The sequence below is a fragment of the Cnephaeus nilssonii genome (genome assembly GCF_951640355.1).
Source record: "Cnephaeus nilssonii genome assembly, chromosome: 2".
NCBI lineage: Eukaryota > Metazoa > Chordata > Mammalia > Chiroptera > Vespertilionidae > Cnephaeus > Cnephaeus nilssonii.
Window position 1 is genome coordinate 11,188,599 of NC_137073.1, and position 26,656 is coordinate 11,215,254.

Consider the following 26,656-nt stretch of genomic DNA (forward strand, 5'->3'; position numbering starts at 1 on the left):
CAAAGCTGAGGCCACTGTATTTTGGAGTCAGCAGGAAATTACTGCAGCTGAAGGCCACTGATGTCTTCTGGTGCCTGTCAGATCCAGGCTGGATTATGGCTGCCTTGGGGACCCTGTTTGAACCATGGACAGCAGGGTCTACAGTCTTCATCCATCATCTGCCCCAGTTTGACCCTAAGGTCATTGTAGAGGTAAGAGGACTAATGTGTTAGTGTCAACAAACTCCAGGAAAAACTCATGTTTCAGCCTCAAAAGCTGGCCCCTGCAGAGAATAATGTATAGTACAAAGCAGCCCATTAGGGTGATATAACCTGGGTTCTGGGTGTCTCAAAATGTGAGGCGCTGAATCAGTCAGTGAACCACCCAGAATACACATTTTGAGAAATTAAAGCAACCAGCACAATCTCAGGTCTCCTGGCTCCTCCAGGGCCAGGTGGCTGGTGTGTGTGTGTGAATTGATTGAAGTGTTTAAAAACAGAGCCCTTAGAATACGATGGTTCTAGTTCCTTTTCACACCTTTAACATTTGTTAGTGGTAACCTTGCCTCTCTGAGCTCAGTCTCCTCACCTGTAAGACCGGAGTTTTAATAATTATGACCTCATAAGATTGTTGGGAATATTGAGATGATAGAGGCAAAGTGTGTAAAGTGCTTAGCCCTCAGGCCTGCACCTGAAAACACTCAGGAACTGGCAGCAGTTGCTGTTATTGTTACTCGTACATCATGGTGATGATTGAAGTTGCCTCCATAAACCCTTTCAAATGACTTCCCTGCACCTGAACATGCTATTTGTGTCTGAACTCACTGCATCCTGCCTTTCCTTCGCAGACCTGCCTCTCCACCTCTCAAGCCCAGACCCCTCCCCTCACCACCGTGGGGCCTGTTCTTCTCCAGGCCCTCCCATTGGAGCCCCTCACTACTCATCTTTAATCCATTTTACCCTTTCTTCTATATTATCAGTCTCTCACTTTTCATCAACTCTACTCCCTCAGTCCATAAACACATTCATGTTCAATATACAGCTACTGGAAGAATTAAAAAATGAATAAACGGGCTCTTTTAGAAGGGAGATCCGAAAAAAAAAATGATAATAATGGCCAGTATTTTGTTGTTGTTTTGGGCCAGTATTTTTCATCTTAATATAAATATAAAATTTTTCTCTGTTCACCTTGTAGACACTCTTTAAATACCCCATCACCCAGTACCTTACTGCACCCTCTGTATTTCGAGTGATTCTGCAGGAGAATTTTAGCAGGTATGTAGAAGTGGCTTGTTGTAATCACAATCTTTGGGTAGGATTTTAAGGAGTCTATTTCACTGTGGTCTTATTGTTGGTGGGAAACAGGCTGGTCCACAGGGTTGGGAGGAAAGGATTCACGCACGGGAGATTGCGATGTGGCAATGTAGTTTATTTGTTACAAAACATCAATAGATCTCCTTTGGGCTTCCCAATGCCCATCTCTTGGCCCTGCCCTGGAAAAAGTCCAATCTCGTCTTCAACAGGCCAACGCAAAGGCCAATGCCCGGAGTTTCTGCTTCATGAGCCTTTGGGCCTGGAATTCCCCCCCCCCCCCAGGCCCAGGTGGCTGTAGACCTGCATGGTCCGTTGCTCTTGGGCAGCAGGTACAGGAAAATATTGGGCCAGTGGGGTTCCAGGCAAGAGAGAGAGCCAGCATTACCCCCTGGGTCTCAACCAGGAGCTTTTTCAAAACAACCAGTTACCTTCCCAAGATTCCAGGGGCATGCATGGGTCCACCCCTAGTCAACGATCTTTTCCCAGGTTAGAATGACAGCCTCTGTCGTCCATCAACTCCCCCTGTGCCATTTTGACTTTACTGGGCAGTTCCTGATCTCCCCTATGTCCACTCCCACACACAATCCTGAACCAAAAGGTGGAGAGAGGGGTGTTAATTCCCTTGGGTAGACTATGCTGCCATTTCTTGGGTGTGAAACTGGAGCTTCCTGGTGAAGCAAACAGGCCTCTGCTTCCCAGCTGACTGTGCTCAACATTGTCAGCCTCTCCCCTGGCTGTTTCTTTCAATAACCAGCCAAGGATGGTAATGGTCTAACTGTTTAACTCTGGTTCTTTGAGGGCAGTGAGAGATAGTGTGTGTGTGTGTGTGTGTGTGTGTGTGTGTGTGTGTGTGTGTGTGTGTGTAATGTTGGTAGCAATAATTATCAGCCAGTCGAATTCGTTTATTAAGCAGGACTCAGATCCAAATGAAACAGTGAGCCTTCTATCATTGTGGAGTGCGGGGGCCTGATGTGGCGGGGGCCAGACATGGCGGTGATCTCCCTTTTCCGCGTTCTGCGCGGAAAGAGAGATGAACGAACCGGTTCTAAATGGAGGCAGCCAGGGATTGAGAAATATTAGAAATAAAGAAAACAAGATGCAGAAATAGATTCATGAAGCTGGGAGCCTGGGTGGATCTTTCTGTGCCTGGCTGAGGCCACAGAACTGATCCAGACTGCAAAGCTGAGGCTTTATTTATAATCACGGACAAACAAGGCAATTGACAACGTTCTTCTAAGTTTCACTTGTTTTAGCAGCACTTGCTGCCCCTCCCACTGCCCACTAGCTACCCAGGAAAGATCTAGGGATCAGTTACAGAATCAAGCTTAATTATGCTTAGAGGACTGTGCCCTTCCAAGCTTGGGACTTGTTTGCGACTTTGCCAGCAGGTCAGTCCGAGGCTTAACCCTATAACCGCTTCCTACAATGGGGATTTTTCCTTTTTAATACTTTTTTATTTTGAAATATCAAACACACAGAAAAATACATAAGACATAAATTTGTAGATTAAGAAATTGTTGAAAATTAAACCAATATGTAACCACTCATTCAAGTCACAACAAGAGAACATTGCCAGCCCCAGTGACCTACTCAGACCTCTCCAACTCCCCTAAAGGAACTCACTATCTTGACTTTTGCAGTGTTCACTCATTTGTGTTTTTCTTCTTTTTTTCCCCTTGTAGTTTCCCTCCTAAGGAAATATTCTGAAACCAATCAGTCTCTTTTACTTGCTTGTGAGCTTTGTAATCATATTATTCTGTAATGTCTGGCTTTCTTTTACAAAATCATATTACTAAGATGTGGCCATGTTGCATTATATTGCTTGTAGCTAATTTTTATTGCTGTATAATATCCCGTTTTATGAAAAGTACACATTTTTCCATCTCTTCTACCACTAATGGACATTTGAGTGGTGTAATTTGAGGGCTATTGATGACTAACACTGTTCTTGCACATTCACCCTGTGCACATTAGCACTCACTATGTGAGGTCCTTCAGGAGAAATTGCTGAGTCACACTGACACGGAATCCTAATCCCTATTTTCCAAAGTATCCAATCGCTGTGTGTGCCTACTAGCAGGGAGGGAGGGTTCCCTTATTCCATATCTTTGGCAACATTTGTTCTTGTCAGAGTCTTTAATTTTTACCAATCTGATGGATGTAATGTTATTTTGCTATAACTTTATTTTTGTATTTCCCCATGTTTGTAGATTAATTTTGAGCTACTCTTGTCTTTGAACCTAATGGGCCCTTATATATACTTTAGAGACTCTAAAATGGAAATGGCTGCTTCAAAAATCAGACCTAATAACTTTTAGACACATAGTTAAAATGTAAAGGAGTTGAACAACAACCCTTCCGAAGCTAACTCTGAAATACAACTTGCTTTTATTCATGAAGCCTCCATCCCAGCATGCCCTTGGAGTCTGCCTCTATCTGTATTTCAAAGCTCATATGACAACCACTTTTTGCAACATTCCTCAGATGATGAACTTGGTCCAAACCCAGTAAAAATCCAATCAGGGCAACACTAATGACTCCACTGGAGACTACTAATTTTATCTACTTTGGGGAAAACTCCAGACAAATGAAGAAGACACCCCTAATGAAACCAGCCCCCTTGTCCATCACTCCTGACTCTGTGTACCAGGAGAGGTGACGGTTGGGGTGGGGTGCGTGGGAATGGGAGCCAGAGGTCTGCCACTACCCTCATCTACAAGAACTGGTCCAGCTCAGCCTGCTGATGATACTCAGACCTCAGTCACTTCTCATTTCCATTAGGGAGTTCATTATGATTGTGTGATTGTTTTTGTATTATTTCTGGGAATTTTCCTTGGGAAAATGGAGGAGAAATAATGTACAGCAAATGGTGTGCCTAGTACAGGATATACCTGCTACACACTCACAGCAGATTATCTGTTCTCTCCAAAATTCCTTCTTAAAGGGCTGCTACCTGTGACCCCTGTTCTTTTTCCAACACCCAGCCCAATCTTCCTTGATGACCAGAGCAATTCATTGACAATCCCTAACTTGCATTCTCCACTCAGGAACACAAAGCCCTTCATTTCACATAACCCATCTCCCCCAAGTTAGGAAATGCAGTCTGATAACCCCCAGCGTGTCCCCGGAGTCCTAGCCTTCACCCCCTCACGGTTTATAAAACATCACTCTTTCCACATAGAAGCTTCCCTCAGATGAGGTTTCAATGTCCAAACTTAGTTGGATCCCTAACTGAACCCCTTAGTCTCATCACCACCACCACCCGCCCCCGCCTGGAGGATTCCTAACTGAACCCCTTAGCCTCATCACCACCACCCCATCCCCCCAATGAAGAACAATTTATAGGGAGTGACACCCGGAAGTGAATGACGTCCAACCAAAAGTGAATGAGGTCCAACCGGAAGTGAGTGACCTCGAACCGGAAAACAAGTAAGCAAGTGAGGAAGCAGAAAGGTGGATGGGCTCCTCACTCCTGGGCCTGAGTAGGAGGTCCAGGGCCTGCTCTGAAGCTCTGTGGACACCTGTCTCCCCCAAGCCTCAGGTTCCCCACTCTGGAGCATTGCACTACCGGCGGGGAGGCCCTGCTGCCTGAGGAGCAAGAGAAGTGGAGAGAACAGTCGGGCCTTGTGCTCCACCAAATCTATGGACAGTCGGAAACGGTAGGTGGACGGGCCCCGCAGGGCCACCCAGCCCAGCAGAGGAGCTGAATCTGCCAGAGCGTGTGCACAGGCCCCACTGTGTGCACAGATCCCACTGTGTGCACAGATCCCACTGTGTGCACAGGCCCCAATGGGCTCACAACCAGCAAAGGGCGGCTCTGGAGTTCCATGCTGATTGGCCCCAAATCAGTTTGCAGAGAGAGAAGAATTCACACACAGTCTTCGACTTGTCAAGACCCCAGTGTGCTGACAGCTATTGGACATAACCTTCCATAGGGGTCTGAGGTCAGGGCTAAGTCCCTGGGACCAGGGAGCTGGGAGGAGCGATGGCAATGGAGGCGCCTCCGGCCTCAAAGAGGCCCCGCCTGCGAGTGCTGCCCATGTCACCCTCCCTCCCTAGAGCAGCAGCCACAGGGCCAGGCAGGAGCTGGCCCCGAAGCTCATCTCTGGGTGTGTATGGGGGCAGCACACACGTGTGATTGTGGGGCACAAGCAGGAGCGGAGGAGGGAGCAGGGCCATCACACACACACACACACACACACACACACACACACACACACACGCACACACGCACACACGCTCACTGTGACCCCCAAGGGTGTCAGTGAGCACGCAGTGGGCAGGCTGAGCAGCCTGCTGTGCTGTCTGGACCCTCAAGGGCTTCAGTGGTGGGAGGAGGGGCTGCCTCTCTCCGGAAGCATCCTCAACCCCCTGATGCTGACACAGCCACTCGCCCGCCTCCCACCATCCCATCAGCTCACAGAGTCACCCCTCTCAGGACCTGTAGGGCGGGCTCTCTTGGTCCTAATTCACATGTTTGTCTGACCGTTTGTTGTTTTTGAGAAAAAAGTTTTATTTTAGTCAGTGAAGTGGTCTGCTTCCAGGCCTGAGAAGTGTGAGGGCTCTAGACCTGACCTTGCTTGGCTCACAGCTCACTGTTGGATGAGGAGAAGCAGCCGCTACACCCGTAACCCCGCCCCTTGGTGTCCACTGCTTGAGCCACAGATACTCCTCCTGGCCTCACGGAGCCTCAATGCTCAAAGCTCTTGCAACCCGCTCACTCCCCTGTGGGCGTTGCATGTCCTGAAGAGTGAGCAGCAGCTTGGAGAGGCAGACCTTCCTCTGCCAGGAGCTCCGGTCTCAGTTCCTCTCAGCATGGCCATGGCAGCGTTAAGCCCATAGGCATACCTTGGAACCTGCCAGAAGCTCAACTTTCCTGTGTCCAAAATGGGAATAGAATGCCGACCCTGTGGGAGGTTGTGAGGGGAGTGGAGGGAGTGTGCAAGCCCTGGCAATACCCAGCCTTCATATCCCCCAGGGCAGATTCGCTGTCCTCACTGATATGGGGGGTCGTAGGCCAGGTGTCAGGGGTGCAGAGCCAAAGGGGCCGTTTCTAAGCTCAGACACTTGTTATCAATGGAGGGAAACACCCCGAAAAGTCAATATAATGCCCTGTTGGCAACAACAGAAATGCGGCGGAAATGCCACCTGAGGACGATCGCTCAAGACTTCTCCTGGGGCCTGAGTCTGGGCTGGTTGCCTTAAGGAGCCAGGTTAGCTCACTGGGGGGAGCCTGAGCAGCTTCCTGCCCGCAGGCTCTGAGAGGGGCTGCCCACCCGGCCCCTTTGACAGGTCAGACCCAGGGCATTAACTCATCTGTGTGACTGTGCAGGCTGAGCTTTAGGACAGATGTGAGCTTCAGAGAACCAGGAAGGAGGCGTAGTTCACCAGGAGGGCCAATGGGGTGGGAGTGGTGGCAGAGGAACAGCCCAAGTGATTCCAGCGCAGCCCCGAGGGCAGATGAGGCAGGGTTCCTGTCAGGGTCAGTGTTGAGTAAGTGTTGGTCAATGGACACATGCCTGGCATGCAGTGGGCACTCCCACCCACCACACCCCACAGCCCGAGCTCAGCCCTGTGCTCCTTTCCTGGCCTCCCCCACGGGGCCCTGTGGCCCCGGCATCGGGCACTGGCCCAGTACATGCCCCATGTCGGGCGCAGTGAATGTCTGCTGAAGAGCTGGGTCAATGCCCTGAGCCCAGGACGCAGAGCTTCCAGCTCCCCCACAGGCTCTATGAGCAGCGCCCCATGGCCCTGGGAGCAGGGGTGCCGTGAACCATTCTTGCTGCTCTGTGACCCGCCTGGAGCCTTTGACAACTGGTCTTCTCTTCCTTTTGTGCACAGGGATTGACTTGCGGCACTGCCCGGGGGTCACAGGTCAAGCCCGGTTTCATGGGGAAAGCCATCCCACCCTTCGAAGTCCAGGTTTGGTCCTAAAGGCGTGGCCAGGGAGCACTGAGGGCTCAGCTGGGATCAGCCCCTTGTGACACCAGGCAGCAGAAGAGCCGCGCCCCCTGCCCGAGTTGTCCCTCCTCCTCTCCTAGGTCCCCTCTGGTTTCCTGGGAGGGTCAGTATTGTGGGCATCAGTGCAGCTCACCGTGCCCGCCGAGGCCGCACACACAGCCGTGGCGCACAGGACCTGGAGGCGCACCGGCAGCTCTGTCCACCCTCCGGGCTCTTAGCTTGTCCTGACCCTGTTTTCTAGCTTGAAGACACATGCGGTGTCCACACCCGGAAACAAACACGCCCATGACTTACTGATTTCAAAGACTTGACGGCTTCATTCTGTTTTCTGACAGGGATCTCCCCATGGTCCTCACTGGTGTCACATGCATAAGCCAGGCAGAGCTTTGGGGGGGTGGGGGGCAGAAGGGCTGGGAGCCCTGCAGGGGGCCTCACAGACCTCTTGCTCCAGATCATCGACGACAAGGGCAACATCCTGCCGCCCAACACTGAAGGCAACCTTGGCATCAGGATCAAGCCCACCAAGCCCATCGGCCTGTTCATGTTGTATGAGGTAAGGGCACCCCTCCTGCCGCTCCCTGGCCTGAGCACCCCTACAGCGATAAGGGAGGGGACTCTATTGTGCATCCTGAGACTCCTCCCATCTCCCGTTATGTGCTCCAGTTCAGTGAAGCCAGGTCTAGTTCACGCAAAGCTCACAGCCTTTCCTCTCCTGACCCACGTGGCACTGGTGCGGTAGAGAAGCCGGGCTTCGGAATCATCGGACTTGGGGCTGATGATAAAAAATGCAGGCTTCGGCTGGGTTCACATCCTACCTCCAATTTACCAACGGGGTGTGCGCAAACCTGGTAACTGTCCTGAGCCTCCTGAGGCCTCCCCTACCCCACTCCTCAGAGAAAACACCTGCAGACCGTAGGGGTCATGTGTTTCCCTGTGTCAAATACATGGCAGAGCTACAGTTCAAACCCATGTCTTTCAGCCCCAGAGCCTAATGGGAAATCCAGGGATCACAGAAACCTGTGATGAGCTCTAAGGAAACCTGCTGAGACTCCCGACCAGATAAAGCCTAGCCCTCCCAGGGTAGTAGAGGCCACTAAGAGGAAATTCCCAGCTTCCAAGGTGGGCCATGGAAGGCTGGGCACACCTGAAATGGATCTCAGATTCCATCTCCTTTCTCCAAGAGAACAGCCATCAGAGGCTCTTTAGGTGTCACTGTTGTCATCATTGTGGCCTCCAGGGGGCGCTGCTCCTCATGTGATACTAAATACCAGCAGTTAAAACTGCTGGCTAACCCATTCATCAATTTTGTTTATCTTTTCAAAGATCCAGCTCTTGGTTTCATTGATTTTTTTTTTTTTTTTTTTTTTTTTTTTTTTTTTTTTTTTTTTTTTTTTTAGTCTTTATGTCATTTATTTCTGCTCTAATCTTTATTATTGCCTTCCTTCTACTTACTCTGGGCTTTTCTTGTCCTCTTTCTAGTTCTTTCAGTTGAATGGTTAAAAACTTATTGTAAATTTTTCTTGTTTTTTTATTTTATTATTTTTTATTTTATTTTATTGCTTAAAGTATTACAAAGAGTAGTATATATGTCTCCTTTTTTTCCCCAATTGACCTTTCCCCGGTCTCCCCTACCCCACTGTTTCTTATGTCCATTGGTTATGCTTATATGCATGCATACAAGTCCTTTATTTGATCTCTTACCTCCCCCCAAACCTTCCTAGCCTTCCTGCTGTATTTTGACAGTCTGTTCCATGCTGCTCTGCCTCTGTATCTATTTTTGTTCATCAGTTTATAATGTTCTTTATTACCCATAAATGAGTGAGATCATGTGCTATTTTTCTTTCATTGACTGGCCTATTTCACTTAGCATAATGCTCTCCAGTTCCATCCATGCTGTTGCAAATGGTAAGAATTCCTTCTTGTTTACAGCAGTGTAGTATTCCATTGTGTAGATGTACCACAGTTTTCAAATCCACTCATCTGCTGATGGGCATTTGGGCTGTTTCCAAATCTTGACTATGATAAATTGTGGTTCTATGAACATAGGGATATATATATCCTTTCTGAATGGTGTTTCTGGTTTCTTGGGATATAGTCCTAGAAGTGGGATTACTGGGTCAAATGGGAGTTCCATTTTTATTTTTTTTTTATTTTTTTAAAATAAATCTTTATTGTTCAGATTATTACAATTGTTTCTCCTTTTTTCCCCACATATCTCCCCATCACCCAGTTCCCTCCCCCCCCATTGTCCTTATCCATAGGTGTATGATTTTTGTCCAGTCTCTTCCCATAACCCCCACACAGACACCCCTTTCCCCCTGGGAATTATCAATCCACTCCCATTCTATGCCTCTGATTCTATTATGTTCACCAGTTTATTCTGTTCCTTAGATTTTTGAATTCACTTGATTTTTAGAATCACTTGTTGATAGATATGTATTTGTTGTTCATAATTTTTATCTTTACTTTTTTCTTCTTTTTCCTCTTTTTAAAGAATACCTTTCAGCATTTCATATAATACTGGTTTGGTGGTGATAAACTCCTTTAGCTTTTTCTTATCTGTGAAGCTCTTTATCTGACCTTCAATTCTGAATGATAACTTTGCTGGGTAGAGTAGTCTTGGTTGTAGGTTCTTGCTATTCATCACTTTGAATATTTCTTGCCATTCCCGTCTGGCCTGCATAGTTTCTGTTGAGAAATCAGCTGACAGTCGTATGGGTGCTCCCTTGTAGGTAACTAACTGTTTTTCTCTTGCTGCTTGTAAGATTCTCTCTTTGTCTTTTGCCCTTGGCATTTTAATTATGATGTGTCTTGGTGTGGTCCTCTTTGGATTCCTCTTGCCTGGGGTTCTGTGCGCTTCCTGAACCTGCAAGTCCATTTCTTTCACCAGGTGGGGGAAGTTTTCTGTCATTATTTCTTCAAATAGGTTTTCAGTATCTTGCTCTCTCTCTTCTGGCACCCCAAAAATTAGGATATTGGTACGCTTAAAGCCATCCCGGAGGCTCCTTATGCTATCCTCACACTTTTGGATTCTTCTTTCTTTCCGCCTCTCTGGTTGGGTGTTTTTTCTTCCTCATATTCCAGATCTTTGGTTTGACTCTTCGGGTGTGGTCGTCTACTCTGTATATTCTTTATTTCAGACAGTGTATGCATAATTTCTGACTGGTCCTTTTCCATTTTTTTGGTATTCTCATTAAGGTCCTTGAAGGTCTCTTCAAGTTTCTCAGCGGTTTTTAGAAGATTCTTGAGTAACCTTATAAATATGGTTCTGAACACTGTGTCGTCCATTAGTTTGCTTTCATCTATCTCTCCTACTTGTGACATACTGCGATGTCTCCACATTTTGGCTGCCTCCCTGTGTTGATGGAGTGGCTTTGTGTGGTCGGTGACCTATAGGGGCCGGTAGCTCAGCTTCCCCAATCACCCTAGGTGGTCGCCCTTTGTGGGCTGAGTGGAAAGTCTTGGTGTAGTTAAAAGCCCTGATTGCTGTTGGTACACTGGGAGGAATCGACCTCCGGTCCAATTGGTTGTGAGGGCCTGCTATGTCTATAACGGAAGAATTGCTGTGCTGGAGACACAGTAGGGCTTTGGTGCTCACTGAGTCTGCCTCTTGAATGTGTCCCTTATGAGAGTGGTTGAAATCTGGTGTCGTCCACACCGACCGAAAAGTCACTCTCACTCTCCAACCGATGGCCGAGAGTCCCGTAGGTGTCTGGGTCCCCCACGTGTCCCCAGAAACTGGAGTTCAGAGTGTTTGGGATTGTTGGTATCACTGGCGGGAATTGATCTCCAAGCCAGTTGGCTGTGAGGATCCGCAGTGTCTCCGCTGGGAGAGCTTCTGTGATCAGCTTGGATGGGGCGGAGTCTCAGGGTGGCGCAGACCAGCTTTGGTTTCCCGTCTGCTCCGCCCTAAGAGGGGCAGTCTCTCCGTGCCCGAATTAATGGCTGCGCGCCTCTGAGAGAAGGCAGCTTTCGAGCCTCTCCCGCTGCCTAACAGACCAGTTTCTCCCCAGCTGGGACTGGGTTTCAGGGCAGACCGGAGGTTTTGTTTTACTCCCGAAGGAGAAATCCAGTCACTGGGAGGGCTGTGCTCAGCTCAGATGGGGCGGAGTCTCAGAATGGCGCAACAAACTTGGTTTCCGTCAGCGCCGCCCTAAGAGGGTCGGTTTCTCCGTGCCCTAATGGCTGTGCACCTCTGAGAGAAGGCAGCTTTCGAGCCTCATCCACTGCCAAACAGCCCAGTTTCTCCCCGACCACAGCTGGATTTCAGTGCAGACCGGAGGTTCTGTTTTTCTCCCAAACGAGAAAGCTAGCCACACAGCGTCTACTGCCCTCCCTCTCCGCGCGCTGCGAGCAAGCCTGCCGCGTATTCAGCCGCCCGCCCTTTCCGCGCTCACAGATCTCCACACCTCCACGGCTCCTGAGGCTCAGCGTCCCCCTCTCCTCTCCTCTCCAGTTGCAGGTTTTCCACTCTGCCAGCTTTCCGGTGGTTCTGGACAGTGTGCGCTCTGTTTTCCAGTTGCTGTTTCAAAATTGTTGTGGTAGGCAACAGTTAGGTGTTTACCCTATGCTGCCATCTTGGTTCTTCCGGGAGTTCCATTTTTAATTTTTTGAGGAAACTCCATACTGTCTTCCACAGCGGCTGCACCAGTCTGCATTCCCACCAGCAGTGAAGGAGGGTTCCTTTTTCTCCACATCCTCTCCAGCACTTGTCATTTGTTGATTTGTTGATGATAGCTGTTCTGACAGGTGTGAGATGGTACCTCATTGTTGTTTTGATTTGATCTCTTGGATGATTAGTGACTTTGAGCATGTTTTCATATGCCTCTTGGCTTTCTGAATGTCCTCTTTAGAAAAGTGTCTATTTAGGTCCTCTGCCAATTTTTTGATTGGATTGTTTATCTTCCTTTTGTTAACCTGTATGAATTCCCTGTAAATGTTGGAGATTAAACCTTTATCTGAGAAAACATTGGCAAATATGTCCTCCCCTGCAGTGGGCTTTCTTGTTGTTTTGTTGATGGTTTCTTTTGCTGTGCAGAAGCTTTTTATTTTGATGTAGTCTCATTTGTTTATTTTCTCTTTAGTTTCCAATGCCCTAGGAGCTGTATCAGTAAAGATATTGCTACGACAATGTCTGCTATTTTGCTACCTATGGCTTCTTCTAAGATTTTTATGGTTTCCCAGCTTACATTTAAGTCCTTTATCCATTTTGAGTTTATTTCTGTGTATGGTGTAAGTTGGTGGTCTAGTTTCATTTTTTTGCAAGTATCTGTCCAGTTTTTCCAACACCATTTATTGAAGAGAATATCTTGACTCCATTGATGCTCATGCATCTTTTGTCAAATATTAATTGAGCATACTGGCTTGTGTTGATTTCTGGGTTCTCTGTTCTGTTCCGTTGGTCTATGTGTCTGTTCTGGTGCCAGTATGAGGCAGTTTTGAGAACAATGGCTTTGTAGTATAGCTTGATATCTGGTATTGTGATCCCTCCTACTTTCTTCTTCTTTCCCAGGATTGCTGCAGCTATTCTAGTCTTTTTTTATTCCAGATGAATTTTTGGAGAGTTTGTTCTAGGTCTTTGAAATATGCCATTGGTTTTTAAATGAGGATTGCATTGAATTTATAGATTGCTTTGGGTAGTATGGACATTTTAATGATGTTGATTCTACCAATCCATGAACATGGTATATTCTTCCATTTGTTCATGTCTTCCTCTTTCTCTTTTTTAATGTCCTGTAGTTTTCAGAGTTCAGGTCTTTTACGTCCTTAGTTATGTTTATTCTTAGGTATCTCAATTTTTTTGGTGCAATGGTAAATGGGATTGTTTTTTTCGATTCTCTTTCTGTGAGTTCATTACTACTGTATAAAAAGGCCATAGATTTTTGGGTGTTAATTTTGTATCCTGCTACTTTGCCAAATTCACTTATTAGGTCCAGCAGTTTTTTGATGAGGTCCTGGGAGTTTTCTATGGATTGTATCATGTCATCTGCGAATAAGGACAGTTTTACTTCTTTTTTTCCTTTTTGGGTGCCTTTTATTTCTTCTTCTTGTCTGATCGCTATGGCTAGCACTTCCAGTACTACATTGAACAGGAGTGGTGAAAGTGGGCATCCCTGTCTTGTTCCCGTTCTTAGGGGAAATGAGTTTAGTTTTTGCCCATCGAGTATGATGTTTGCTGTAGGTTTGTCATATAAGGCTTTTATTATGTTGCAGTGTGATCCCTCGATTGCCACTTTGCTGAGAGTTTTTATCAAGAAAAGGTGTTGGATTTTGTCAAATGCTTTTTCAGCATTGATTGATATGATTATGTGATTTTTGTCTCTCAGTTTGTTTATGTGATGTATCACATTTATTGATTTGCGGATATTGTACCATCCTTGTATCCCCAGAATAAATCCCACTTGGTCGTGGTGTATGATCTTTCTAATGTAATGCTGAATTATATTTACAGAATTTTGTTGAGGATTTTGGCATCTATATGTATTAAGGATATTGGCCTGTAGTTCTCTTTTTTAGTTGTGTCTTTATCTGATTTTGGAATTAGGGGAATGCTGGCTTCATAGAAAGAGCTTGGAAGTGTGCCTTCCTCTTGAATTTTTTGATAGTCTAAGGAGAATAGGTTTTAGTTCTTCTTTGAGTGCTTGGTAGAACTCCCCTGTAAAGCCATCTGGAGGAGAGCTTTTGTATGCTGGAAGATTTTTTTATTGCTCCTTCAATTTCTTCATTAGTTATAGGCCTATTCAGGGTTTTTTTATTCTTCTTGATTGAGTTTTGGTAGCTTGTATTTTCTAAGAATATGTCCATTTTATCTAGGTTGTCCATTTTGTTGGAATAGAGTTGTTCATAGTATTTTTTCATAATCATTTGTATTTCTGTGGAATCAGTTGTTACATGGCCTTTTTCATGTCTGATTTTGTTTATTTGGGTCTTCTCTCTTTGCTTCTTGGTGAGCCTGGCTAGAGGTTCATCAATCTTGTTTATCCTTTCAAAGAACCAGCTCTTGCTTTTGTTGATCTTTTATATTGGTTTTTTGGTCTCTATGTCATTTGTCTCCACATTGATCTTTATTATTTCCTTCCTTCTGCTTATCCTGGGCTTTTCTTGTTGCTCTCTTTCTAACTCTTGAGAGTTATTTATTACCATTTTTTTTTTTTTTGAGATAGGTCTGCAGAGCTATGAACTTCCCTCTCAAGACTGCTTTCTCTGTATCCCATAGATTTTGGATTGTTGTGTTTTCATTTGTTGCCATGATGTTTTTTGTTTCTTCTTTGATCTTTTTGGTAGCCCAATCATTGTTTAATAACATGCTACTTAGCGTCCATGTGTTTGAATGTTTGGGGGTGTTTTTACTGTAGTTGATTTCTAGTTTAATTCCTCTGTGATATGAGAAGTAGCTTGATAGGATTTTGATCTTCTTGAACTTGTAGAGATTTGTTTTCTGTCCTAACATGTGGTCTATCTTTGTGCATGATCCATGGGCACTTGAGAAAAATGTACTATATTCTTCTACTTTAGGGTGAAATGTTCTATAAATGTCAATTACATCCATCTGATCCAGTGTGTCCTTTAGAGTCACTGTATCTTTGTCACGTTTTTGTCTGGAATATCTATCCAGTGAAGTCAGCAGGGTGATAAAGTGCCCTACTATGACTGTGTTCTTGTCAATCTCTCCCCTAGAAGTTAAAATCTAGCAGTTTTTTAAATATATTTAGGTGCTCCTATATTGGGTGTATATATGTTTACCAAGGTTCTGTCCTATTGTTGGATACCACCCCTTTTGTATTATGTACTAAATGATCGTTATTGTCTTTTGGGATGGCCTTCACTGTGAAGTCTATTTTGTCGGATATGAGTATTGCTACTCCAGCTTTTTTTTTTTTTCCTTTCCATTTGCATGGAAAACTTTTTTTCCATTCCTTCACTCTCATTCTGTGCATGTCTTTTGTTCTGAGGTGGGTCTCTTATAGACAGCATATAGTTGGCTAATGTTTTTGTATCCATTCAGCTATCCTGTGCCTTTTGATTGGACCATTAATTTCATTTACACTTAGGGTTATTATTGATAGATACTTATTTATTACCATTTTAATTCTGTATGTGTAGGTTTCTCTCACTGTTTCTCCTTATCATTACAGCAGTCCCTATAGCATTTCTTGTAATGCTGGCTTGGTGGTGATGTACTCCTTTGGCCTTTTTTTCTTGTCTGGGAAGCTCTTTATTTGACTGTCCATTTTGACTGATAGCCTTGCTGGATATAGTGATCTTGGTCTTAGATCCTTGCTTTCCATTACCTTGAGTACTTCATGCTTTTCCCTTCTGGCCTATAGAATTTCTGATGAGAAATCAGGTGTCAGCCTAATGGGAGCTCCTTTGTAGGTAACAGTTTGCTTTCCTTTTGTTGCCTTAAAGATTCTCTCTTAGTCTTTAATTTTTGGCATTTTAATTATGATGTGTCAAGGCATGGGCCTGTTTGGGTTCTTCTTGCTTGGAGCTCTCTGTGCCTTCTGAACTTGTGTGACTTTTTCCTCCACCAGGTTAGAGAAGTTTTCTGCCATTATTTCGTCAAACATTGACCAGCTGGCTCCTGCGCTCCCCCGACTGGGGATTGAGCCCGCAACCTGGGCATGTGCCCTGACCAGGAAGTGAACTGGCCACCTTTGGGTACATGGGATGACACTCAACCAACTGAGCCACACTTGCCAGGGCCATAAGCTTCCTTTGAGGATGAGATGAGATGGTACTTGGGGAAGAAAATTCATTTAGCAAATATTTATTGACACCTTCCATCTGTTCAGCCACTGTGTTATATTAATATCAATTGTCAGTGTATTTTGTACATTAATTGACCATTAGCATGCATTGAGTGTTTGCATGTAAAGCAAATAGACTCAGAGAGGTTAAAAAAGTTGCACAGGTGCCTGGTGGAATGAGAAGCAGGACTCAAACCCATATCTGAGCCCCAGGTTGCAGCTCACCATCTCTAATCTCACTGCTTTCAACAAGAGTGCCGTTCTCTCTGCAGAATGACCCCATGAAGACAGCCAAAGTGGAGTGCGGGGACTTTTACAACACTGGGGACAAAGCATCTATTGACGAAGAGGGCTACATCTGGTTCCTGGGGAGGGACGATGACATCATCAACGCCTCTGGGTAGGTGTGGCTGACCTGGGCCTGGCAGACTCAAGCTTGCTGCATCATTCCTCCATGCATTGGGAATGGAACCCGCAGCCTGTTCCTGAATGCAGCCATTTCTACAGGGACCTGGCCTGGGGTATCTGTGCATCTCCCCCAACATCAAAATAAAGTTCAAGAAAGCCTGGAAGTGCAAACACAGTAGACATCATGCAATTTAAAGAGGGGATATAGGATTGGGAAGGGAGACCTTGTTTGCGCCCCCATTTGTCCCCATTGGTTGGGGAAATTATTCTCTGTGTTCCTCTAGTGGGACACATGTCACAGAACAACAACAGTAGCAGCTAAGCTTATAGAGTACTTACTGTGTGAAAGTACACTCCTCTGTGCTTTGCTTCACCCAGTAGATGCCATTATTGTGCCCATTTTACAGATGGGAACACTGAGTCGCTGACCAGTGAACTAAGTTGTGAAAGTTTCCAAGATAGTGCAGGGAGAGGCCCAGATTTGAACCAAGGTAGTGTGGCTCCCGATCTGCTGTTCCTACCGCTTAGGTGATGTAAGGAGAAAAAGTGACACAAGTAACAACTTCCCTTGGATGCATCAGGGAAATTAGGTTTGTTTTACTTTTTAAATTTCTACATGAGATGCTGATGTAGTGAGACAGAATTTCCCTAAAGGTTTAAGACAAAGTTTGAGGCTCCCAAGACTACAGTAAGAGTCCTGCTGGGAAGATCCTTGTGCCACGCCCCTAGCCCTGGAGGACAGCCTCCCACCCCCACCGCCCACCGCCCAACAGAGGCAGTGAGGGGAGACCCTGGGAGCATCTGCGCTTGCAATGCCCAGGTCTTCACATCCTGGTCAACACAGAGCCTTTTCACAGCCCTCTGGCTCCCGTGAAGGTTGCCCTCTGTGCCCAGGGAAGTGTGACTCCCAAACATGAGATGGGAGGGCCTGGGTCACTCCAGCCCTGGCACCTGCTCAGAAGCAGAGCAGGAACCATTGGTCCCGCAGGTACCGCATTGGGCCGGCAGAGGTGGAGAACGCCCTGGCGGAGCATCCGGCGGTGGCTGAGTCAGCTGTGGTGAGCAGCCCGGACCCGATCCGAGGGCAGGTGAGGAAAAGGACAGGAGGTCATGGGATCTGCGTGTGGGCACTGGAAGGCTGGTGCAGGGGAATCTTCCAGAGCAGTGGGTATGCTCGCCGCACTTACACTGTGTGGGCAGCAGGAGGCACTGTGGCAACATCTGTGACAATCCTGACTAGATACTGGGTGTGCTGGCTCATTTAACCCTCACAACAACCTAATGAGTTAGAGACTCTTACTTATTATACCCTTTTAATAGACAGAGAGACAGCATAAAGAAGTTAAATAACTTGTCCGGATTACACTGTGGTGGAGCCAGGATGGAAATCTGAGCACTCTGTTTCCAATGCATTCATTGGATTTATTGAGCACCTACTAGGTACAAGGCCTGTGCAATTCAATGGGGACATAAATAACAATATAAAAACAATATGTTCAGCCCAGCCAATCTGACTCATTGGTTGAGTGTCCACCCAAAAACCAGGGTTGATTCCCAGTCAGGGCACATGCCAGGTTGTGGGCTAGCTCCCCAGTAGGGGGCCTGCAGGAGGCAGCAGAGTGATGATTCTCTCTCATCATTGATGTTTCTATCTCTCCCCCTCCTTTCCTCTCTGAAATCAATAAAAACGTATTTAAAGAAAAAAATCAACAACTACTTAAAAAACAAAAACAATAAGGTCAGTAAGTTACCAACAATTATTAAATGCCCACAGGTTCCAGGCACAGAACTGTACATACATTAGTGGTAAAAATAGTGATGAAAATAATGATGCTGGGGATAATAATAAAGTTAAACTAGGTGCACGTTTTGTGTTACTAGCTCATGGAATCTGAACATAAGGCCACCATTTTCTGCTCCATGGGATGAACCTGTACTCTGCACATGTCACAGAGAAGGAATTTGAGTTTAAGTGATTTTGCAAGGGAAAGAGTAGAAATTGAAGTATTTGGATTTGAACCTGGTCTTGTCCGTTTCCAAAGGCTTGGATGTCAGCTTGTTTTGCCATTCATTGCATAAACACTTACTTTTTAAACCAGGCAACTGGGTGGCACTGACCCTGAGCCCCCGCTCTGGTTCTGCGTTGCAGGTGGTGAAGGCCTTCATTGTCCTGACCCCACAGTTTCTGTCCCATGACCCGGACCAGCTCACCCAGGAGCTGCAGGAGCACGTGAAGTCGGTGACCGCCCCGTACAAGTACCCGAGGAAGGTGAGTGGGGCCCATGCTCGTGCCCTTCTGAACTCCACTTCCCCAAGTCTGGTCGGGTGGCCGGGAGATGCTGGAACCGAACATAGAACGAGCATTTTTCTCTGCAGAAGAAGCAATTGGGCTGAGGGGTGGATGCAGCCAACTGAATGGGAAGGAACCTCTGTTTTGGGTCAGAATCCCCAAAACGTGCTGCACATTACCCTGAGGGCAAAAAAATCATACCAGTGCCCAAAGCTACCCAAGGAGGGTATTTACCATCTTTCAAAATTTGAAAAAGACATCCAAATCAGCCACTTTTTAACTGATCTTACTCGTGATTCATACTAAGAAATATATTTGTATTGCCACTCAATACCTATGTACACAACAAACGAATGTTAACAAAATTATATATATCCTTAAAACATGCAGTTCATTCTTTTTTAGATACAAAATAATTAGCCCTTTACAAGCAATAAACATTAATATTTCAAGTAAAACGATTTTAAATATAATGTTACAAGCAATAAACAATATTTCAAGAAGAATTATTTTAAATATAATAATATTACAAAAACTGTACTAACATAGCATAATATCACAAAAGTTGTAGGAAATATTAAAAATTTGCAAATAACAGGATTCTATTCTAAATTTTTTTTCCTTTGGCTCTATTTTTATTCATCAGTTTATGTTGTTCATTATATTCCAAAAATGAGTGAGATCATGTGATATTTATCCTTCTCCGCCTGGCTCATTTCCCTTAGCATAATACTCTCCAGGTCCATCCATGCTGTTGCAAATGGTAAGAGTTCCTTATTTTTTATAGCAGGGTAGTATTCCATTGTGTAGATGTGCCACCATTTTTTAATCCACTCATCTGCTGATGGGCACTTAGGCTGTTTCCAAATCTTAGCTATTGTAAATTGTGCTGCTATGACCATAGGGGTGCATACATCCTTTCTGATTGGTGTTTCTGATTTCTTGGGATATATTTCTAGATGTGAGATTAATGGGTCAAATGGGAGTTCCATTTTTAATTTTTTGAGGAAACTTCATAGTGTTTTCCACAGTGGCTGCACCAGTTTGCATTCCCATCAGCAGTGCATGAGAGTTCCTCTTTCTCCATATCCTAGCCAGCATTTGTCATTTGTTAATTGGCTGATGATAGCCATTCTGACAGGTTTGAGATTGTACTTCATTGTCCTTTTGATTTGCATTTCTCGGATGATTACTGACTTTTAGCATGTTATCATATGTCTCTTGGCCTTCTGTATGTCCTCTTTTGAAAAGTGTCTATTTTGGTTTTTCCAATTTTTTATTGGATTTTTTATCTTTCTTTTGTTAAGTTGTATCAGTTGGAGATTAAACCCTTGTCTGAGATAGCATTGTCAAATGTGTTCTCCCATGCAGTGGGATTTCTTGTTGTTTTGTTGATGTTTTCTTTTGCTGTGCAAAGCTTTTTATATTGATGTAGTCCCATTTGTTTATTTTCTCCTTAGTTTCCACAGTCCTAGAAGCTGTATGGGTAAAGATATTGCTACAGCATAGGTCTGATATTTTGCTGCTTATGGATTCTTCTAGGATTTTTATGGTTTCCTGTCTTACATTTAAATCCTTTATCCATTTTGAGTTTATTTTTGTGTATGGTGTAAGTCCGTGGTTGGAAAACTGAGGCTCGCGAGCCATATGCGGCTCTTTGGCCCCTTGAGTGTGGCTCTTAGGCCAGCTTAGGAGTACCCTAATTAAGTTAATAACAATGTACCTACCTATATAGTTTAAGTTTTAAAAATTTGGCTCTCAAAAGAAATTTCAATCATTGTACTGTTGATATTTGGCTCTGTTGACTAATGAGTTTGCCAACCACTGGTGTAAGTTGATGATCTAGTTTCATTTTTTTTTTTTGCATAAATTGTTCCAATTATTCCAACACCATTTATTGAAGAGACTATCTTGACTCTATTGTATGCTCTTGCCTCCTTTGGCAATTATTAATTGAATATACTGGCTTGAGTTGATTTCTGGGTTCTCTGTTCAGTTCCATTGGACTATATGTCTATTCTTGTGCCAGTACCAGGCAGTTTTCAGAACAGTGGCTTTGTAATATAGCTTGATATTTGGTATTGTGATCCCTCCAAATTTGTTCTTCTTTCTCAGGATTGCTGAGGCTATTCAGGGTCTTTTTTTTTATTCCATACGAATTTTTGGAGAGTTTGTTCAATGCCTGTGAAATATTCCGTTGGTATCTTAATAGGGATTGCATTGAATCTATAGATTGCTTTGGGTACTATGGACATTTTAATGATGTTGATTCTACCAATCCATGAACATGGTATATTCTTCCATTTGTTTATGTCTTCCTCTATCTCTTTTTTAAACGTCCTGTAGTTTTCTGAGTACAGGTCTTTTACCTAGTTAGTTAAGTTTATATCTCAGTGTCTTAATTTTTTATTGCAATGGTAAATGGGATTCTTTTTTTTTTACTGTTGAAATTATTTATTTTGTTGTTTTTTTAATATTTTTTTATTGATTAAGGTATTACATATGTGTCCATATTGGGATTGTTTTTTTAATTTCTCTTTCTGAGAGTTCATTATCTATACTAATAAAAGGGTAATATGCTAATTAGACCAGGTTGACTGGACGTCAGACTTCCTTCTGGACAGTTAGGGGGTGACCAGGCCAGCTGCGGAGTAGTTACAGGAGACCAGGCTGGCAGGGGGTAGTTAGGAGGCAACCAGGCAGGCAGGGGGGCAGTTAGTGGATGACCAGGCCATCAGGAGGGTATTTAGGGGGGACCAGGCTGGCAGGGGGGCAGTTAGGGGGCAACCTGGCTGGCAGGGGGGCAGTTCAGGGATGATCAGGCCAGCAGGGACTAGTTAGGGGGTGACCAAGCCTGCAGGGGAGGGCAGTTGGGGGCAACCAGGCCTGCAGGGGAGGGCTGTTGGTGGCGATCAGGCTGGCAAGAGGAGCAGTTAGGTGTCAATCATGCTGGCAGGGGAGTGGTTAGGTATCAATCAGGCCAGCAGGGGAGCAGTTAAGGGGCTATCAGGCTTGCAAGCAGAGTGGTTAGGGGCAATCAGGCAGCCAGGCAGGTGAGTGGTTAGGAGCCAGCAGTCCTGGATTGTGAGAGGGATGTCTGACTGCCAGTTTATGCCTAATCCCACTGGCAGTTGGACATCCCCCAAAGGATCCCGGATTGGAGAGGGTGCAGGCTGGACTGAGGGACACCCCCCCCCCCCCCCCGCCATCCCCCGAGCATAAATTTCATACACCGGGCCTCTAGTCCAATATAATAAAAAGCTAATATGCAAATTGACCAAACAGCAGAATGACTAGTCGCTATGACATGCACTGACCACCAGGGGGAAGACGCTCAATGCAGGAGCTGCTTTTTTCAACCCGAAGGGAGACAAGCTCCTGATTACTCTGAACTCCAGTCTGGAGACCCAAACTCCTACGGGGAGAAGTTGGACTGTCTACGGTCACAGAGTGAGGCTGGCTTTCTTGCAGAGGTGTGCACAGCAATCATTGTTTACTGCGTTGGGGCGCGGGGCACGGGGACTTGGAAATGCAGAAACACAGAGACGGCTGACTGGCAGCCATTGGTGTTTGCCACACCCTAGCCTAATGACTCCCTGAGACCCCTTCCCACACAATCTACAAACCTACCCAAGCTCCATTCAGCGGCTTTTGCATATAAATGGCCTACCCTATGGCAGCTTAACCTAACAAACTGCAGCTCTGGTCAGACAGCTTCAAAACCTCCAAACCCCAAGCAAAGAGAAGAAAACTGTAGTTCTCACTGTAGCTCCTGTTGGGTGGCCTCAGACAGTAGCTGACCTGCACCCCATTGGAGATCCAGAAGCTATTGTATCTAGTGGTCAGAGTGAAAAAACATCAGATTTCAACTACTCACATCCATAAGTGACACATTCAAGAGGCAGACTCAGTGAGCACCAAAGCCGCACTGAAACAATTCCTGCCCCATAAGCGTGTCTCCAGCACAGCAGTTCTTCCATTATAGACACAGCAGGTCCTCACAGCCCATTGGCCTGGAGGTCAATTCCTCCCAGTGATACCAACAACAATCAAGACTTAACTACAACAAGGCTGTACACACAGTCCACAAAGGGGTGCACCAAGAGTGTCCACCTCAGGTAACTGGGAGGCCAACCCACAGGGCCATATAGGACAGATAGCAAACAAAGCCACCCTGCCAACTCAGGGAAGCAGTGAAAATGCGGAGAAAAAGAAACAGATCACAAATGAAAGAAATGAGGAAAACAAAAAACTGGATATATAGAGTTCAAAACCACAGTTATAAGGTTTTTCAAGAATTTCCTAGAAAAGGCTGATAAATTTAGCAAGACCCTCGAGGATATGAAAAAGGACCAACTAGAAATTAAACATACACTGACTGAAATAAAAAATATTATACAGAGACCCAACAGCAGACTAGAGAAATGCAAGAATCAAGTCAAAGATTTGAAATACAAAGAAGCAAAAAACACTCAACCAGAAAAGCAAAAAGAAAAAAGAATCCAAAAGTATGAAGATAGTGTAAGGAGCCTCTGGGACAACTTCAAGCGTACCAACATCAGAATTATGGGGATGCCAGAAGAAGAGAGAGAGCAAGATACTGAAAACCTATTTGAAGAAATAATGACTGAAAACTTCCCCCACCTGGTGAAAGAAATAGACTTACAAGTCCAGGAAGTGCACAGAACCCCATACAAAAGGAATCCAAAGAGGACCATACCAAGACACATCATAATTAAAATACCAAGAGCAAAAGACAAAGAGAGAATATTAAAAGCAGCAAGAGAAAAACAGCTAGTTACCTACAAGGGAGCACCCATATGACTGTCAGCTGAATTCTCAACAGAAACTATGCAGGCCAGATGGGAGTGGCAAGAAATATTCAAAGTGATGAATAGCAAGAACCTACAACCAAGATTACTCTACCCAGCAAAGTTATCATGAAGAATTGAAGGTCAGATAAAGAGCTTCACACATAAGAAAAGGCTAAAGGAGTTCATCACCACCAAACCAGTATTTTATGAAATGCTGAAAGGTATTATTGAAGAAGAACAAGGAGAAGGAGAAGGAGAAGGAGAAGGAGAAGGAGGAGGAGGAGGAGGAGGAGGAGGAGGAGGAGGAGGAGGAGAAGGAGAAGGAGAAGGAGAAGGAGAAGGAGAAGGAGAAGGAGAAGGAGAAGGAGAAGGAGAAGGAGAAGGAGAAGGAGAAGGAGAAGAAAAAAGTAAAGATAAAAATTATGAACAACAAATACATATCTATCAACAAGTGAATCTAAAAAGCAAGTGAATTAAAAATCTGAGGAACAGAATAAACTGGTGAATATAATAGAATCAGGGGCATAGAAAAGGAGTGGACTGATAATTCTGAGGGGGGAAGGGGTGTGGGAGGTTCAGGAAGAGACTGGACAAAAATCATACACCTATGGATGAGGACAGTGGGGGGAAGGTAAGGACAGAGGGTGGGGTGGGAACCGGGTGGAGGGGAGCTATGGGGAGAAAAAGGAGAAACAGTTGTAATAATCTGAACAATAAAGATTTATTAAATTTAAAAAAAGAGAGAAGCAGCCACCACGTAGGTACCTGCCAGGTGCTGTCAGAGATGGACAGAGAGGGTGGCCAGGCTCAGAGGTTCTGACTCTCCTGTGAGAGGTGCCATGCTTCCCTCCACCACATTTCATTGGTCAGAGCACGTCACAGGCTGCAGCAGCTCCAGGGGGTCAGGAGGAGGACCTGACACACTTGGCCCCCACCATTGAGGCCACCACCTGCTACAGCCTATTCGAGGACATGCAGGGTGAAGAGAGGAGTGGGGACGGGTAGGAAGTGACAGCAGGACTCAGGATGGTTCGCTTTCTCCTCACCCAGGTGGAGTTTGTCCCTGAGCTGCCCAAAACCGTCACTGGCAAGATCAAACGGAGTGAACTTCGGGAAAAGGAGTTCGGTCAGATGCAACCGCAGTAAATTCAGCATCCTTCTGAGTGTGACCTTGGGCACACGCCTGGCTGCCGCGGTGCCCCCACATGGCTGGGCGAGGTGGGGGTGCTGAGGGCTGATTGGGAAAGGCCCAGGACTGCCAGCATTCCACATTTCTGTTCTTTTAAGTTCACATCAGTCACTACCCTGCCTCCAAGGCTCTTGTTCCTTTGGATTGCCCAGGCTGGTGCTCAAATTGGGGCTGAAGATAATAAAGCGCTGACATCGCCATCAAGGGTGATCCTGTGTTGTGCATTCATCATGTACATGAACCTATGGTAAATGCGGTCCCTCCTTGCCCTCCCCCCTCCCCTTAGAGAGAGCACAGGGCCTGGTTCTCGCTCCTGTTGCCTCCCGCACATACCCCAGTGTTCCCAAGTGGCCCTGCACGTCCAGTAGAGGTCCAGGACCCAGAGATCCGGGAGTGATGCTCCAAGCAGCCCAGGCACCTGCCTCAGCTAGGTCCCAGCCTAGGCCCGGTTTGGGCAAGTGAGTGACCTGCTCTCCAGGGACCAGAGTTCCACAGGACTCTCCCAGGCTTCTCCAGAGGTGCCCAGTTCCTCATTCCCAGGAGGGGCCAGGAGCCTAGGAGTCTTACCCCTCAGCTTTCCCCCATGTGCACCCAACCACGAATTCCTTCCCAGGGATCCAGGATCTTCCAGCCCTTATCCCAGGGCCCAGAGTCCTCCCTAAAAACTCCCCCTCCACACTCTTTAAGTTCTTTCTGCCATCAGAGTCTTCTCCAATCCCTCCCCCAACCTGGGCATGGGGTTCTATGAACTGACCCTTCACTTCATCCATCCTTGGGATGGGACCCCCTGGGGCTCATCACAGGCTGGGAGGAGCAGGGGCAGAAGAGGCTCAGCCTGGGGGTGAGGAAGAAGCACATATTGTCTCCTTCTCCCTCACTGCTGGGAGTCACTCTTAGGGAGATTGCCTCTAAGGCCGTTTGCCAGGGGGCACAGACACACAAACACACTGGGAAATATACAGATACTGTTTGGGGGTGAAGTACGCTTTTAGCCTGTTTTTTTGGTTTTTGTGGGGGGTTTTTTGTTTGTTTTTGTTTTTTGTTTTTTGTTTTTGTTTTTGTTTTTGTCTGGGAAGCTTTTAATTTAACCATCTATTTTGAATGACAGCCTTGCTAGATATAGTAATCTTGGTCTCAGATCCTTGCTTTCCATTACCTTGAGTACTTCATGCCATTCTTGTCTGGCCTGTGCAGTTTCTGATGAGAAATCAGGTGTCAGCTTTATGGGAGCTCCTTTGTAGGTAACAGTTTTCTTTTCTCTTGCTGCCTTTAGGATTCTCTCTTGGTCTTTAATTTTTGGCATTTTAATTATGATGTGCCTGGTCATGGGCCTGTTTGCGTTCTTGCTTGGGGTTCTCTGTGACTTTTAATTACCAGGTTAGGGAAGTTTTCTGCCATTATTTCTTCAAACATATTCTCTGTCCCTCCCTTCCTTTCTGCCTCTTGCGGCATACCTACTATGTGAAAATGGTTGAGAGATTCACGAGTCAGGAAACAAAAGACAGAGAGTCAGGCTGGTTAAAAGGGGGAGGTTTTAATCTTGCGCTAGCGGGCTAAATTCGATGGTCCGAGGGTGGGCCAGGGAAGTTGGGGCCAAAAAGAGTGTGTCGGTACTTCCTTTATACAGCTGTTTAATGGAGGGATGCGGGGGGGGGGGGGGGGGGGAGGGCAGAGGGCATGAGCAGTGTAATTTCCGCCTGGGGCCAGGGGTCCAGGAAGGTGCCAGTTATCTGCCTCACCATCTACCTTGCGGCTGCATGCATTGGCTCTGGACTTCCCCACCAGTGGGGCCGGTCTATGTCCCTGCCTCAACTTAACATCCCGGCCTTTTGGTGATAGGGAGCACCAAAATCGTCCTAGCTACTTCCTGCTGACCAGGTGCGAAGAGGGTGGGGGATGTTAAAGGCCAGGGTCAAGCAGAGGCGAGTCGGAGGGCAGCCAAGTGTAGGGGT

At 45.9% G+C, this 26,656-nt stretch overlaps 1 protein-coding gene across 1 annotated transcript in view; it reads left to right on the forward strand.

Annotated features, from left to right (window-relative positions):
• LOC307105597 (acyl-coenzyme A synthetase ACSM1, mitochondrial-like) overlaps positions 1-24,848 on the forward strand; it is a gene marked incomplete at its 5' end in the record, with an annotated part of 42,171 nt that extends 17,323 nt beyond the window's left edge. Inside the window, 9 exons of the mRNA XM_079781456.1 lie at positions 32-191; positions 1,174-1,253; positions 4,828-4,951; positions 7,134-7,214; positions 7,705-7,806; positions 16,276-16,403; positions 17,400-17,499; positions 18,561-18,680; positions 24,566-24,848. Of these exons, the coding sequence (XP_079637582.1) occupies positions 32-191; positions 1,174-1,253; positions 4,828-4,951; positions 7,134-7,214; positions 7,705-7,806; positions 16,276-16,403; positions 17,400-17,499; positions 18,561-18,680; positions 24,566-24,661 (991 nt within the window). The 3' untranslated portion in view covers positions 24,662-24,848. The remainder of the gene's footprint in view (positions 1-31; positions 192-1,173; positions 1,254-4,827; positions 4,952-7,133; positions 7,215-7,704; positions 7,807-16,275; positions 16,404-17,399; positions 17,500-18,560; positions 18,681-24,565) is intronic.
• Positions 24,849-26,656: the final 1,808 nt, after the last annotated feature.